At 41.7% G+C, this 17783-nt stretch overlaps 1 protein-coding gene across 15 annotated transcripts in view; it reads left to right on the plus strand.

The window, feature by feature from the left end:
* The window catches only part of LOC137189403 (protocadherin alpha-C2-like), a 135177-nt gene that overhangs the window by 93982 nt on the left and 23412 nt on the right, over positions 1 to 17783 (plus strand). The window contains exon 1 of one of the 15 annotated variants that reach the window (XM_067599209.1): positions 81 to 2520. The exons of 13 other annotated variants lie outside the window; for them this stretch is intronic. In XM_067599209.1, the coding sequence (XP_067455310.1) occupies positions 142 to 2520 (2379 nt within the window). In that variant the 5' untranslated portion in view covers positions 81 to 141. Of the gene's footprint in view, positions 1 to 80; positions 2521 to 3078; positions 5566 to 17783 lie in introns of those variants that run through there. One more of the 15 variants, XM_067599203.1, reaches the window with a different exon arrangement.

Here is a 17783-nt window from a genome sequence, read left to right on the forward strand (position 1 = left end):
TGCGAAGCATCAGTAGTCCACCAGCGCTTTGTCAGAAAGTACACAAATGGTCACAAGACAGAGAGGGCTTCGTCTGTTACTCACCTAAAGCGTGGATATGTTCGCAAAGTGTTAGCCTATTTCTTTCATTCCGTGGTAGCGATGGGACGTGGAGGACTAACAGTCACGGTTTGGATACAAATAATAGCCTTGCTTTCTTTGTGTGACCGGGCTACAGCGCAGCTATCGTTCTCCGTTTCCGAGGAGGTTGACAAAGGGACGGTGGTGGGAAATCTCGCCAAGGATTTAGAAATTAATTTTCAAGAACTGGAAAAACGGGATCTACGAGTTGTATCTGGGAATTCAAAGAAATATTTCGACGTGAATTTAAAAACGGGTGCTCTATATGTTTGCGATAGGATTGATCGTGAGGAGCTCTGTCCAAATACGGTAAAATGTGTTCTCAATATAGAAGCCATTCTGAGCCACCCGATGCATCTGCATCGCATAGAGGTCCAGATTATTGATATAAATGACAACGCACCATCTTTTCGTGAAAAAGAGAGGACTTTCAATATTTCGGAGTCTTCTTTTACCGGGGAGAGGTATCTACTCCCGATGGCAAATGACGCAGACACGGGCGGTAACTCGGTAAAGAGCTACAAGCTGAGTCCAAATGAATATTTCTCACTGGACGTACAGAGCGGCGGACAACACAGTGAGTCTGCTGAGCTGGTGCTGCAGAAATCTTTAGACAGAGAGAAACAGTCCGTTATCCACCTGACTTTAACTGCTCTGGACGGAGGAAAGCCTGCCAGGTCAGGGTCATTAAAAATAGTTGTAAATGTAATAGATATAAACGACAATGTTCCGGTATTTAGCCAACCTCTGTATAAGGCCCAGGTCACTGAAAATGCTCCATTTCAGACATCCATACTGACTGTAACGGCTACAGATTTAGATGAGGGAATAAATGGTGAGATTATGTATTCATTTATTGAGAGGGGAAATTTCAATCCTGAAACTGTGTTCTCAATAAACCCAGACACAGGAGAAATAACTGTAGCTGGAAAAGTAGACTATGAAGAGAATACAGCATATGATATTCGTGTACAGGCAAGAGACAAAGGCACGCCATCTCGTAGTGTGCATGGTAAAGTGTTAGTGGAAGTAATTGATGTTAATGACAATATTCCTGAAATAATCATTACCTCTCTTCTGAGCCCAGTTAAAGAGGACGCTGAGATAGGTACAGTGGTCGCTTTGGTGACTGTCACTGACAAAGATGGGGGTAACAACGGGCTCACCACTGCTAAAATTGTTGGGTTGGTGCCTTTTAAACTAAAGCTAAACTACAAAAATTATTATTCATTAACAGTCGATGGACCTCTTGACAGAGAGAGTGTTTCTCAATATAATGTCACTATCACAGCCACAGATGAAGGCACTCCACCTCTCTCTAGCACCAGTGTTATTCCTGTTCACATTTCTGATGTGAATGATAATGCACCTCTATTCTCAGAGCCTGTGATTAATGTATATGTGAAAGAAAATAGTGCAGTGGGAGCTACTATTTTTACTATAACTGCAGTTGATCCTGATGTAGAAGAAAATGCAAAAGTAACATATTCATCATTAGATGGTATTTCGAAAAGTATGCCTATAACTTCAGTTGTAAACATCAACTCAGAAACAGGTGATATAGTCAGTTTGCAGTCTTTTAACTTTGAGGAGTTGAAAACGTTTCAGTTTAAAGTTCAGGCCACAGACTCTGGTGTTCCTCCGCTCAGCAGCAACACGACTGTGAACGTTTTTATTCTAGATGAGAATGACAACAGTCCAGATATTCTTGCGCCCTATTCTGAGCACGGCTCCATTAACAGTGAGAGCATCCCCTATTCTGCTGAAGCGGGCTACTTTGTGGCAAAGATCAGGGCTGTAGACGCAGACTCTGGATACAATGCGCTGCTTTCTTATCACCTGTCTGAGCCCAAAGGAAACAACCTCTTCCGGATCGGAACCAGCACCGGGGAAATCAGGACTAAGAGGAGAATGAGTGACAATGACCTGAAAACTCACCCCCTGGTGGTGTTGGTTTCTGATAACGGAGAACCCACCCTGTCAGCTACTGTGTCTATTGATGTGGTGGTGGTTGAAAGCACAGCTGACATTCAGACTCAGTTCAGACATGTGCCTGTGAAGGAGGAGAGCTTCTCTGATTTAAACCTGTATCTGCTGATCGCCATTGTGTCGGTGTCAGCAATCTTTCTGCTGAGCCTCATCAGTTTAATAGCTGTCAAATGTCACAGGACAGACGGCAGTTTCGGCAGGTACAGCGCCCCAATGATCACCACCCACCCTGACGGGAGCTGGTCTTACTCTAAAGCTACTCAGCAGTATGACGTGTGTTTCAGCTCAGACACACTCAAGAGTGACATGGTGGTTTTCCCAGCGCCATTTCCACCTGTAGATGGAGAGTTGATCAGTATTAACGGAGGAGACACATTCACCAGGACTCAGACTTTACCCAATAAAGAAAAGGTAAAAATAATATAAAGATAATACACATAATATACAGAGCTAGGACTTCAAATTGTTGCCTACTCACATAATTTATTTCCAAAGCACCCAGCCAATTTAAGATTAACCACCCATTCCTTTATTGTATGACTTAAAGAAAATTATTATATTCTGAATGTGTTCTTCATTGCTCTCAGTTACTGGTGACCATTTAACAAGGCTCTTGTCTGCTGCAAAGAAAATTTAAGGACTGTGAAACAAATATTGTATATTTAACCTATTGCTCATTCCTCTTTTATTGAATGGGACTATTAAGACTATGCAGTCTTGCTAGAATGTCAGGTGTGTGTTTTTGTCACTTTTGGGTTAGTGGTAAATCAGTATGGATTTTGTGTTTTCTTAGTTTTAGGAAAACTCCAATGTTTTAATTAATCTGTAATATTTTTCATCATTTTCTTGTCTGTCTTACCACAAGATGTCGCTATCAGCTCATACAGTTGAAACACTTCTGTGCGACGCTCCTCCCTTTTTTATTTAAGAGAAAGGGTTAGTAATTCTTTGTTCGTCGTATTGTACAGAACACCCTCATTGCATTGAGAGGCTCTGATCTGGGTGTATCAATACCAAACAATGTTACCGCTGGAGTCAATTATTTCAAAGTCACTTGTCTAGCGGGCTATGAAAAGAATGCAACGACACGGGAATATTTTCCGGCATTGGATGTATTATTTTTTCCCTGCGTTTTACATATGGAGTGTCGCAGCAGCACAGATTGCATATTCGGTTACGGAGGAATCGAGCCCGGGTACCACTGTGGGAAATCTGGCGAAGGATTTACATCTAGATGTACAAGAATTGGAAAGTCGAGGTTTTCAAATTTCAGGACCTAACACGAGGTATTTCGAGGTAAATGTTAAGACCGGAATACTTCTGGTGAAAGACAGAATAGACCGAGAGGAGCTCTGCTCTCGCAGCGTGAAGTGTTCTCTGGAAGTGGAAGCCATTGTGAACTCTCCGCTGAATCTCTACCGCTTTGAGGTTAATATTTTGGATATAAATGACAACGCACCCTCTTTTCGGATTCCAGGAATTGTTTTGAATGTGTCCGAATCAGCTTTTCCTGGTGAAAGATTTACACTGGCAAAGGCCTTCGATGCCGATGTCGGTAGTTATTCTATAAAAAGCTATACGCTGAGCCAAAATGAACATTTCACCCTGGATGTGCAGAATGCTGGAGAACAGACTGTGTCCGCTGAGATGGTACTGCAGAAAGCCTTAGATCGTGAGAAACAGCCAGTTATCAAACTAATACTGACGGCTGTAGATGGAGGAAAACCTCCTAAAACAGGCATGTTACATATAACCGTTCATGTGCAAGATGTAAATGATAATATTCCCATTTTTGATAAGTCGTTGTACAAAGCCACAGTGCCAGAAAACACGCCTCGCGGTATAAGCGTAATTTCGGTACATGCTCGGGATTTAGATGAGGGTCTTAACGGAGAAATATTGTATTCTTTTATCAACCACGACAGTGACAATGATGTTGACAAATTTGCAATTAATCCCATAACGGGGGAAATTACAGTAAACGGTGAACTGGATCACGAAAAAAACAATGCAGTCGAAATCCGGGTCCAAGCGAAAGACAAAGGGTCAAGTCCAAGAGCATCTCATTGTAAAGTACTGGTTGAAATCACGGATGTTAATGATAATACACCAGAAATATCAGTTACGTCTTTAGTCAATGTGGTCAGAGAAGATGCACAAGTAGACACAATGGTTGGACTTATAACGGTGAAAGATAACGACGCAGATAAAAATGGAGTTGTTCAGGTTAAAATAGTTGATTCTGTGCCGTTTAAAATTAAGAATACATACAAGAACCATTATTCATTGGTCGTAGACGGAACTCTAGACAGAGAACGAGCTTCTAAATATAATGTAACAATAACAGCGACTGACGAAGGGGTCCCGCCTCTTTCCGGTACAAGTGTTATTACAGTCCACGTCTCTGATGTAAATGACAATGCACCTCGTTTTAAAGAACCTGTGATAAACATTTTCGTTAAAGAAAACAGTCCCGTAGGCGCTGTTATCTATACTATGACTGCAGATGATCCGGATGTAGACGAAAATGCAAAAGTAATGTTTTCAGTTATTAATAATAATCATAAAAACAATGTAATAGGATCTGTTGTAAACGTCAACTCAGAGACTGGAGAAATAGTCACTTTGCAGTCTTTTAACTTCGAGGAGTTGAAAACGTTTCAGTTTAAAGTTCAGGCCACAGACTCTGGTGTTCCTCCGCTCAGTAGCAACGTAACTGTGAACGTTTTCATTCTGGATGAGAATGACAACAGTCCAGCTATTCTGTCACCCTATTCTGAGCACGGCTCCGTTAACAGTGAGAACATCCCCTATTCTGCTGAAGCGGGCTACTTTGTGGCAAAGATCAGGGCTGTAGACGCAGACTCTGGATACAATGCGCTGCTTTCTTATCATCTGTCTGAGCCCAAAGGAAACAACCTCTTTCGGATCGGAACCAGCACCGGGGAAATCAGGACTAAGAGGAGAATGAGTGACAATGACCTGAAAACTCACCCCTTGGTGGTGTTGGTTTCTGATAATGGAGAACCCTCCCTGTCAGCTACTGTGTCTATTGATGTGGTGGTGGTTGAAAGCACAGCTGACATCCAAACTCAATTCAGACATGTGCCTGTGAAGGAGGAGAGCTTCTCTGATTTAAACCTGTATCTGCTGATCGCCATTGTGTCGGTGTCAGCAATCTTTCTGCTGAGTCTCATCAGTTTAATAGCTGTCAAATGTCACAGGACAGACGGCAGTTTCGGCAGGTACAGTGCCCCAATGATCACCACCCACCCTGACGGGAGCTGGTCTTACTCTAAAGCTACTCAGCAGTATGACGTGTGTTTCAGCTCAGACACACTCAAGAGTGACATGGTGGTTTTCCCTGCACCGTTTCCACCTGTAGATGGAGAGCTGATCAGTATTAACGGAGGAGACACTTTTACTAGAACTCAGACATTACCTAATAAGGAAAAGGTAAGATGTTATCCTCACAAACTAGTTTATTGTATACATTGAAATTACCAACCCCTGTGGGCCCTAGGAAGAGTATTTTCTATTATTTGTCTCAGTAATCCACTTTTCCCTCTGTCTCTGCCTGCTGTGGCACAAGCGCTGTCCATGGTGCTGAAATTGCAGGGCCTGTTAAAGATTCTTTGTCACAATAGTGTGCTTGGTGTCCCCAAGTACTGTCCCACAGAGCACAGCAAAAAGCAGAAGTGGGTCATTCAGCCAAAAATATTCTTAGAAAAGGTATTTTACTTTACATTAATAAAGTAACAGTTGTTATAACTTCAAGTAGAATAAGAGTAAGAACAAATTTACTAAAACGACTAGTGGAACTCCCTGAAATGCAACAGTCAGTCATTTCTGGCGACCAAAAGCTCGGTATACAAACACTAAGCTGATCCTGTTACCTCTTGTTAACTCTCTTCATTGTATAGGTTTAATGAAAAGGTTTAAGACGTGTAATTCAATGCTTAATATCCACTCACAGTCTATGCATTATTGCTCGCATTACTTGAATATTATGATGGAAAATAAGAATAAATTAACATATTAGTTAGTCAGTTAGTCAGTCAGTCACACTTTATTGTCCTGACAACATTATCAATATTACACTTTATATACATCATCACATAACAATAACAGACAGAAATAGGGCTGCTAAGGCTGCAGGTACCAAGTTTTTGCCAAAGCAAGCCTTTCTGCACCTCAGGTACCTGCACCCAGAGGGCAGTACAGTGAAATGGTGACTGAGTGGGTGTGAGATGTGCTATTGTATTTGCAATCAGTGTAATGACCTTACGATTGAGCTCTGAGAGGTTGGGTGTGGGGATACCTATTATCTTGGCAGCATTGTTGGTTATGGGTGTGAGTTTGACCCGTTTTGTGACAGAGAGCATTTTGAAGAAACAGGTGGAGCAGTAGAGCAGGATGGGTTGAACATTACTTTGTTACAACAGTAGGAGGAGAGGGGGGGGGGCGACATAGAGTCCTTTGGGTTTATGGATGGCTGATAGTCTGTGATGGCTCCTTTTTTTGAATGTCCATTGTATTCTGGTCAAAGCTGAGTTTACTGTCCAGTGTGAGTCCAAGATATTTTAAGCTGTTGTTATCAATGAGGATGGGGTGCTGGAGTGACTGGGTACATATTACCATATCCTTTGTTTTCCTGACGTCAAGATGAAGGTGATTACACTCACATCACTGGGTGAAGTGTGCAACAGTATTGTGATAGTCCAGAACAGAATGGTTATCTGTGAGAAGGGCAAGAATGGCAGTGTCATCAGTGTATTTGAGGTAAATGGTAGTGGGTGAGGAGCTAGTGCAGTCATTGGTGTACAGTGTGTAGAGAAACAACAACCCTGCGGTGCTCTGGTGTTGGTGGTGAGTGCAGGTGATGTTGTTTTGCCCACCTGAACAGCTTGTTGTCTGTCACTGTGCAGGAGATGGATCAGATGGGGGAGAGTGTTGAGTTGGTGTAGCTTCTGAATCATCAGGTGCTTTTGGATGGTACTGAAAGCAGAGCTGAAGTCCACAAAGAGGATCCTGGAGAAGGTGCGTGGAGGAGGAGGTGCAGCAGGCAGATCACAGCATCCTTTGTGCCCCTCTTGGCCCTGTAGGCAAATTGGAGGGTGTCCAGTTGTTAGTTAACAATCAGCAGGATGGTGTGTAGTATAGCTTCATTATCATAGATGTAAGGGCAACAGGGCAGTAATGACTGAGTTCTGTGGGTCTGGGTTTAGTTTTTGTTTTTTTTATATTGTTGTATTATATATTTATACAGTGTTAAATTTGTAGATTTAACAACGGCAAAACGGACTTCATTTCAGTTCTGATTTTCCTCTGATTTACTTCACTCAAACCAGAGTTCACAGCCAACGCTCCGTTTATAATCCTTCTTCTCTTCGCTATGTATTAATTAATAGAGTTTGTGATCTGTGGCGGGCTCGACTAGGTCTCAAAATTGTTGACAGAAAGCATGTTATTTTGTAAAAATCCAGAGAGACTGGTAGCCTACTGCAGTGTGAGACTACATGGGTCTTGTATCACGAAACGTCAGTTAAGTGCACCTGCTTACTTTTGACCAAGAGGAGTTTATCAAAAATATCTGTATCTAACGTCATATATCACTATCAATACAAACCGTCTGTAAGCTTGAAAGGTGGCACTGGAAACTCTGTAGCTTGCTCCGTCGCAGTCAACTTGAGTTCACAGCAGTTAAGCTAGCAAAATAGATTCAACCCAGTCACTGGAAAAAAGTGTCGAAACATATTAAAACATTTACAGCAACTTTTCAAACCACTCCTGTAGCGTAACCCACCTCTCCAACGTTCATCTGTTAGCTTAGTTACAAATACGCGTAGCTTTTTTGCACAACATAGTTAAAGAAACTACTTCTGTGTTGTAATCGTAGACTGTATAAAAGGTTGTAATGTAGCCTCCTCACAGCGCCAAAGCTCCACCGACAGCAGCGCATTTAGCATAATGCTAAATAAGTGATTTACCGGCAAAACGGCGGTTGTTTGGAAGTGATAGCTTAACGTAAACCATCGGTGGAAAACAGACTTTGCTACAGGAGTGATTTGAGAAGTTTCTCTCCCTCAGAAGTTCGGAGCAGTGATTGTCAATGACATTCAGTGTACATTCAGAGCTCATTAACTTACTTAACGGTCGTATGTTGAAAATATAAACTCACCGGAGGTAAGCTGAGCCTCTTAGCAACCTGTCCGGTGAAATAAGTGCGTGTCATGCGGGTGTTAATGTAACAGAAACACAACTTGGTCTCAGTGAGTGCTTCTCATTCATTCCATACTGTCATCAACTCATGTAAAATCCAAGATGGCGCATCTTCTTCGCTCAATAACTGCTGTTGACATCAGCTCCGCGCTCAGTGCTGCCACTGATGGCCTGAAGCATTACTGCAACCTTTCTGTTAGGAGCTAAGGTTAGCTTTGGGTTGTCTTATTATGCATCCATGTTTGGGCCACCGTTTAGGACATTTTGGACCGACCTCGCATGGGTTCCTCTTCTTCCTTTTTCGGTTGTATGGCGGGTGGCAACCAACATTAAGTTGACTCACACGGGTTGTATTGTGTTTTTCATGAAAATTGCTGTCCTCCAACTGAGTAAGTCTTGATTTTGTTACTTTACGAACGCCTTACATCGTCTTTTTATTGCCACTTTCATCCCAACTAATATGAAATACTTCACTTGGCCCGTTGATGTGACATTAACACGTTGTTATTACATTACACGTAATTATGAAACCTGCCTCCTTCAGCATGTGAATCAGCTTTTTTGGCCAACTGTGTTACACATAGGCCTACACGGAATTTTACTCCAGCTTCTAGTGGCTGTCAATGTGCTTACTCACAGATCGGGCATGTACATGAAGATAAAGCCACATGGAGATAAAGCCAAAACAAGGACAGACAAGTAAACATAAACATAGCCTATTATGTTCACGCAAGTAGGTGAAAAGAATTGATACACTAGTGCAATGGTGGGTGTTAGTGCAAAGAAGGCTGGAATAAAAGGGCATATATGGGAAGTGTAGGCCAATAAGTTATATATATATGCTAGTGGGTGGTTTTATAGTAGTATATGCGTGTATATATGTCTATGTATACTATATACAGCCTGCTTAGATTTACAGTAGAAAATGATGGATAGCACAGTATGTAGGCTACATGTAATTCCACAATCTACATGTTAAACTCTAATATGATTTGTAGTACACCCAATGCATTAGTGTTCAGGGTGATTGCGTAGGGGTTGCTTTGTGACACTGATTTAACGGTTTATCAGAGTGATGGTTTATCAGTGTTCTGTGTCGCCTACCAGAAGAGAGAAGCTGGAACAGGTTATGTCCAGGGTGTGAGGGGTCTGTAGTGATTTTCCCAACCCATTTGCTGACTCTGAACAAGCTCAGATCTGGGATGGAAAAAAAGTAAATGGAACCAGTGATAACATTTTGAAAGCCTATTGCTCCATGGTATCTGTTCATATCCGTCCATAGTTTCTGTGGCATTGCACTTGCTCGGTGCATTATTGACAGCAGCTATATAATTGTGGTGATGACATTGTGTCAATTCACTTTGGATGTTTAGTCTACACATTTTTGAAAGGTTATACTTATTTGTGTAAATAGTTCTGCATTGACATTAGCAGTGTCTTTTGTCTTACTGTTAGACAAACTGTTTCTCTTGAAGAAAAACAACTTGATATTTGGCTCTATCTGCCTTTCAAAACCCATTTCTCAGATAGATATTATCACAAGGCAAAACTTTTTAAGAAATTCTGAATTTCATAATGCTTTCCGTGTGTGTGCATACAGCTGTCTGACTTAGCTTTTCTTTGTATTCTGCAAAGATTTTAGTGTTACAGGCCCTGCACAATGTTCACATCCACATAGGTGTTCTCTTTAGTTTTTCTGTCCGATGAGCTCTCAACTCGAGTTGAATCTGTTTTTTATTTTTTTTACAGCAGACCTAGACATAGTTGCAAAAGCACAGGTGTAACTAATAACATTAACGATGGCTCTGTCTGTTCTATTCAAGTCTCCTCGTACACCACGACAGTGAGACAGTGATCCATGCAGCATGCGCAATGTCAGGATGCTGAAACCAAAGCAGTTACGGAATTCAGCCAACATTCATTTTCATTATTTACATCATGTGTTTTTCCTACTGTGTCCGTTTCAAAATGTCTTCTGTGAAAAAGGCTTATAAGAATGATAAAAGCGTATTTTAACCCACCAAGTCGGACACAACGGGAAAGTGAGGGAGATGTCAATCAAGCATAATATGTACATGCCAACATTTTCTTTAGAGGGGGTCTAATTAGGTAAAATATGTGGAAACACCTGCGTTGTTGGATCATGGGTGCGTAGGGCTTTTAATTCTGTCAGGTTTGGAACTGTAGCTCTTGAGCCTTAAGAAACCCTCCATCTTTTTGTCAGTATTTGATTGTGCTCTGCTCATATTTGTTCAGTCCTGCAATCAACTGTGTTTCTCCTGAGATATTTATCTCAGCTTCAGTCATTATCCTTCCTCTATTGTTTGTATAATAAATTCTACCCAGAGCAATTACTTACATAATTGTTTAAGTAATATTTTTAAAAGCTCCATTAGTCTGTAATATAGGCTTATGTTTTCAACTTATTGAGCCATGCTCCCTTGTCTTAATATTGCAGCTCTTAGAGACTACACTTCCAAGACCTCAATGTATTGTGAAACACAGTTATACTTTTATAGGGTACTGTCTAATCATGTGTTACTAATAATAGATTAACACCTTGGGAAAAGTTGGGGTTTTTTGCCAATATCTTTTTACTTTCAATACAAAAGATTTGTGAGCCAAGGATCCTGTGTTCATAGGCTATTCTCTGCTCTAAAAATACAACTGCTTTAAATATAAATGTAGATGTTCTTCATTAAAATACCATGCTCTCATCCTACAAATTCTGTATTGTGCAATTGGATCTACTAGTTCTATGTGTAATTCCCTTTACATTTCTATTTTTCTTACAACTGCCTGCTCCATTTCCCCCTTTTTATTTTGCTCGGTAATATCGAGATATTATTCATCCCAAACCTGCTCCTTTTTCTCTCCTTCCTCCTCCTCATCCATGCTGCCAGATCTCTTTCCCCTCCCCCTCCTCTTCACCAGCAATCCCTGAGAAGGGGAGCAGCTGAGAGAACTAACAGGGAATTAGCGTCCATCTCTAAAGACATGTGTGCTATCAGCTTTAGAGCTCTGTAAACACGATTTAATATATTATCATTAACATTCCTATGACCCTGATCCGCTCATACCGAATAGCGTAGAAGCGCCCTGTGTGTTCTGTTTTGATTTAATTTGTCAGTGGTTAAATCTTCTGTTTTATGTACATTTGTTATATCTATAAGCATTCAGTAATAATGTTATTTCTCTTAACTGGTAGACTGTGTTCAAATAATCTCGGTGAAGTTTAGTGCACTGTGCGCTGCGGTGGATCTATGATGCTTTGAGTCACTCAGACAATATGACCTCATTTCAGGGAGTGGTTCAGCACAAACAAGCATGGCCCGATCTGTCAAAGCTCCGTTCGTGTGGTTGGCTCAGTGTGATGGAGACTCGACCAGAGCTTTGTGCGCTCACACTCAGACTTTGCATTTTGCATGCGATGTGTATGGGCTGTGTCGCTTTTAAGTGGGTCAGCGTGTGATTTAAAGGTGGCAGCGCGCTACATGCGCCATCAGAATAAACCTGCGTTAGGCTGTTGCTTTTTTCCCCTCCCCTCCGATACAATCTACGTATGTACAAGCTCTCCATACTGTGTTTCCTCAAACAATGCCTGGGGCTGCCTCTCTGCGTAAAAGTGGTTCAGTATGTGTTCTGTATGCTGCAGCTCTCTGTGAATGTGGGAGAGCGGGGGGAGGGGCAGGTAATTTTCCGCTACTGGCTGCAGTCGCAGCAGCAGCAGCAGGGAGCTTCAGTACCGATCGAGGTATCAGCTCCGCTCGGCTCAGCTTTGCCTCCTGCTCTCCTCTGCGGCTGGGCGGGGCTGACTACACCTAGTCACAGCTAAACCGGTTGGGCGGGGCTAAAGGCCAGGGAGAATGAGGAGGAGAGGCTTTTAACCATGCGGCCATGAGAACATCGTGTGTTTTTGCTGGAGTGTTGTGTTACAGGATATTTTTATGTGGCCGCAAGACTGTGCATGTGTGCACATGACAGATTTTCTTGGCGTGGGTGTTTTATAGAACCACGGTAATGCTAATGATGTGTACACACTGAAGAGCTATTGAGAGAGCAGTAGTTTTCTGGCAGTACATAAGACGATGGTATAGGGTTTAGACTGTCTATCCAATGAAAGCTTCTAACTCTGCCTCCCCCATACTGCAAAATGCTTTAATTATTGATTCTACAGTACATTATCTTGGTTGAGGCACACACACTAAGTGGTTCACAGTTCATAGATTGCAGTCATACAGTAAAGTCATTTTGGTGGAGTAGGACTGCAACTAACGATTATTTTCATTATCGATTAATCTGTCAATTATTTTCTCGATTAACTGATTAGATGTTTGCTCCATAGAATGTCAGAAAATGGTGGAAAGACGCCAACCACTGCCCAAGGTGATACAGACACACAAGATATTAAGTTTACTATCACACTATCTGGAGTCAGAGAATTTGGAAATTATTTTCTTAAAAAATGACTTAAAATGACTAATTTATTATCAAATAGTTGGCGGTTAGTGTAATAGTTGGCAAATAATTGTCTAATCAGTGCAGTTCTAGTGCACAGATGGGTTTAACAGATGGACAAAAAAGAAATGTCCTTACTGTGGCAGTTTTAATACAAGGTGACATAACAGCAATGTGATTGCCTCTTGGTAATTTGTGTCACTTTTGTGTGGACTATTATCTGAATATGTTATCTGTAACATCTATACGTCAGTCATTCCCCCTTCTTTATTTTTCTGTCACACACTTAGCCTATGTGTAGCACTTCCTGTTTTTCTCCCTTACAAGGGTGTGTCCTCTGTGTGAGTGAGGTTAGTGCTGCTGTCTGTGGTTGCCATGGAGACTGTTCTGAGCCTTAATGAAATGATGAACTAGTCTGTTTCCAGGGAGCTGCCAGTATGTACCCGCCCCCACCCACACTTCCATCCCAGCATGTGCTGTAAAGGCAAGCAGGAACGAAACAAGGTGGACACAATAGGAGACAGGAGAGCTGGAGAGAAAGACAAAGAGAAAGATGTACAGCACCAGGAGCAGAAATGCCAAGTCAGTAGACGGATAAAGGAAGTGAGCAAACGAGAGGAAAGTGTGTGAGATTAGAGAAATTGTTCTAAAAAAGGAGAGGGTTTTAGAGAAAGACACAAATACAGCACTCAAGCCTTGAGTGTGAGATAGTGAGAAAACGGGAGCTTCTTAGGATGAGATGGACAAAAAATACACATTAAATACATGCCCTGTAGCTGAGTGAGAACACCACATGCTTACAATTGGTCACAGATAAAGGGAAGAACTTATCACCACCCCACCCCTTTCTCCCCCACTTCCACCAACTCGTCCTTCATCCATACTCCCTCTTAGTGGCATCGGGATGTTGTTGTAGTCATTAGATTAGCTTTGTCATGCTCAGAACCACGGGTTCCATCCTCTCCCATCCGGCAAGGATACAAAGCCAGGGCATCCTAAGAGGGAAGTATCCAAAGCCTGCCTGCATTTCCTGATAGCTTTGTTCAGTGCCACAACAAGAATCTGTTTGATTTATGCACAGGCTGAACCAGGACAACCAAGGAGCTGTTTAACCCCTATCGAGCCCCAGAGGGAGGGATTTGTGCTGCTTTTAGTTTTCTCATGCCCTTTATATTTGAAAGCAAGGTACACGAGGGATCAAGACAAACAAACATACCCAGAGAATGCCTCCTCCACCCGCTTACTGTGTCCACCTGAGTAAAGGGATTGTGGTTACCATGGGACTTTGTTTTGGAGATTTTAAAATGGAAAAGTTTTTTTTTTGCCTAGAAGAAATAATGACAAGAAGGAGGTATGAGAGCACAGCTTTGTCATAAACCAATATGCTAAATAATACCATTCACTAGTCTGTAGAGGCTGATACAACTTAGCAGTCTGTATATCGAGATTTTTTCTGCACATTTTTTTATTCTTGTCATTTGATTATGCTGCCTTAACTGTGATAAAGTGTTGCGTCTAATGTTAAACAATAACCTTAGAGACAAAAATGCTTGAGATCAGCTGGCTTTTTTCTGGCATTTTGAATGAATCATCTTTTAAGTGTCATCTAGTAGATTTATGGTAAATTAATAGTCACTGTTTTCATTAAAAAACATTGGTATTGTAGATTCTACCATCAGCATGTTTTATATGCTGATGCTTTACACTCTTTATCATTTCACCTCTGGAGGGTGTCTTGCCTTATCTTGCTCTATCCATTTCCTATCACTGTAGTGGATATGAGAAAGAAAATGAAAAGAAAATCTCTCTCTCTCTCTCTCTCTCTCTCTCTCTCTCTCTATTTCTCTCTCTATTTCTCTCTCTCTTTCTTTCTCTCTCTCTCTCTCTCTCTCTCTCTGTCAAACACACACACACTCAGCTGGGATTATGTTTTAGTGCTCTGGCTTAATGAGAAAGCCTGTGTGGCTGGGCAGTGGGGTGATGATCACGTGTCCAACCCTTGTACTACCGATTTATTCCAACAGAGGGACCAATTTCACTGTCTCTCCCACCTTTGTTCCCTCTTGCTTAGGCTGCCTCTCCTGCTCTATCATACAGTAGGGTTAAATGTGCAGAGCATTCGGCATTACTTTTAACCTCTTTTTTTTTTACTGGCATAACTGAATCTGAATACACAGCATTTATTACACTTATCCTGAAGAGACTCATTTGTCGTCATCCATATTTTATATCTTGGTTTCAGCAGGAGAGATTACCAAAGGACAACATGAACTGGGCCTAATGCAGCATTAGATTAATTGTTAATGTGATTGGCTTGTGATATTTAAACTATTTCCACTTTCTCTGAAGAATGTTACTGTAATTTTACACATGCCATAACAACACCCATCAAGGGTAGCTTTTTTTTTTAACTCATTTTGTATGATAAAGTGCCAGGTTGTGCTATCACCTCTAAGAAAAAGGGCTGTTTCTGTGTCAATTTCTTTATTTCATTGCATCTTTTTGAATTAACTAAATCTGAAAACACATTTTCTGGTACCACAGACACTGGTGTCCACCTACACAACACCCTGAAGACATTTCCTCTATTTCCTTCTCTCCTCTTCTCTCTGAAAAATAGCATGAAGAAAAATGAAGGCATTATTAGTGCCTTAAACATACCAGGACCAATGTAGTCCATAATACGATATGCTTGCTGTCACATTCCATGAAACTAAAGCTTTATGATATAAGGTTTTGAATAGGATTAAATTGATTTCAAACCTTAGGGCTAGCTGTCTTTGATGATGAAAGAGAATTTCCTTCTCCCTATAAATGCTTTAAAATAAAGCTTCTAATGAACTTTTACATGTGAACCTGCAGCCAGTTTAACCTCTAGTGGTCTCTCATTCCCTGTAGCCAGTGCATCTGTTCATTAAAGCCCATGATGGCTGTTGCACTTACATGTTCCCTGCCATTTAAGGCAGCCAATTCACTGTGACTGATGTCTTTTAATTAAATTAATTACAGCTCCTCAGACTATATTGAACAGAAGTCAATGAAAGAATGAGGGGACACAAAAGCTGGCATGCTCTGACAGTCATCCAGACAAAATAATTTAGTTTTTTCTCAATTATCATTTGGGTTTATTTGGTTGTCTTTTACACTGCTTGTGTGTGGGGGAGAGAGTGAGCGTGCACGCCCACAGGCACAAGTGCCCTTTAAGTTTGCATGACTGCCTCTTGTTTGTATATAAGTTGACTGAGGGAGTGATGCAAGGAGCCCTGCTTCATGATAGCCCAGCTGTGACCCATTTGGATCTCTGTTGTCATCTGACTCACTGAAAATGGGGGAATTCCAGACTCTTAGGGGAGGTAATATGAATGGCTTTTAGAATGGTCACTTACAATATTAATGAGGTTGAGTCTTTGGTGAAGGGGATGTTATTAATATAGTGGCCATCTTGCATAATTAATGGACAGGGGGATGTTAATATTCTGGCATAGGGATGATGGAGTCTTAATTTTTAAAAATCTGAATCGCCATATTGCAAATTTTTCTCACCCAGTTTTTTTGTGTGTGTGTCTCTATCAGTCTGTAAAAGGTATGAGCTCTTGTGTTCCCACTTAAGACCCCAGTATGCCCCTCAGCCAGCCCTCAGCTGGCACAGCGGATGTCGAGGACAGGGCCACAGCTGGAGACACTCCAGAGTGGAAAGAGAGGCGAGAGACGATGGGGGGAAGTGAGAGCATGAAGGGATTGCAAAGGGGGTTGAGGACACAAATAGTGTCAAGTTAAGGTAATTGAATTTATGTGGATGGATTAGAACAGAGTTAAGCCAACCTGTGGTTGTTTAAAACAAGGTGGACTTAAAAGAAATACCAATTCGCTAATTATCTCTGAAATCAGTGTTTGTTGATGCGTAACAGGCGTCTGTCTGCTGGTGGACTAATGGTGATAACTTTATTTGCAACACCCTTGAGTGAGAAATCCGCAGCTCCTCAGCGTGTAATTAATGCTGGAACAGATGTGCGTTTTTTAAACAGGTATGAGAAAGCTGTGACATATCCTTAAGCACATCGGAAGTGGAGAGGGAGAGAAAAAAGGTGCAAAGGTCACATGTAAATCCAGCTCTGTGTGTGTAATAGAAGAGATAAAAGTCGTTTTCATTTTTGTGTCATTGCCAAACAGGCAGATCCACACGTCCCACCGGGAAAATCTGCTAAATGTCACAGGTAGCGTGGCGGGCCGTACATGTAGACCCATCAGAGACTACTAGCCCCGGTTGAAAGGAACCCTGTTATCACCGCTGCTCAGAGGGATAATAGTGCAGAGAGAGAAAGTCATGCCAGATATAGACTCTTGCATGTTTTTCAGAAGCACTGCAAAGATAAGCACAAATAAATATTCAAATGGCGTCATACGAAATTATTTTCTTAACAGGCACACTTTGCTATTATTATACTGATACTGTTAGAGATTAACCACACCACAGACTGAGTCTTTTATAAACACATTGTATGTAGAATGGGTTTTTTGTATGTAATAATTAGTCTTCTTTCAAAGGACATTTAGCTGCTTCTCCAACTCCCCGTTTCACCACCTCCTCCTCGTCACCCAGGAGTGTGAAGAGTCACTCTGTATCTACCCTTCCACTAGCAGCATCCGAGTGAGTCACTGTCTTCTCCCCGTCTCCTGGGATGCTAAGCGCTCTCATCGCCGTGGGCAGACCGGGCGTGGGTGAAAGTGGCAGCATACCAGGAGAGGGGAAAGATGTGGGCGGTGGACGCGCATCTTGGCCTAATGGCCGGGGTGAATCAGGATGGCTCAGGGTCTCACGAGGGCATCTCCACAGCATAATGTTTCAAGAGTGGTGATTGTTCACAGCAGAACAGTGTTAATGTCGGTGGATGAATTCATTTGGAAACCCACATAATTCATTTTTAGCAGATATTAAATTCTTGGAGAGTTATATCAGGAGCTTTTTGAAATTGCGAACATTGAACTCCTCAGGT

This window comes from Thunnus thynnus, chromosome 9, assembly GCF_963924715.1.
Source record: "Thunnus thynnus chromosome 9, fThuThy2.1, whole genome shotgun sequence".
NCBI lineage: Eukaryota > Metazoa > Chordata > Actinopteri > Scombriformes > Scombridae > Thunnus > Thunnus thynnus.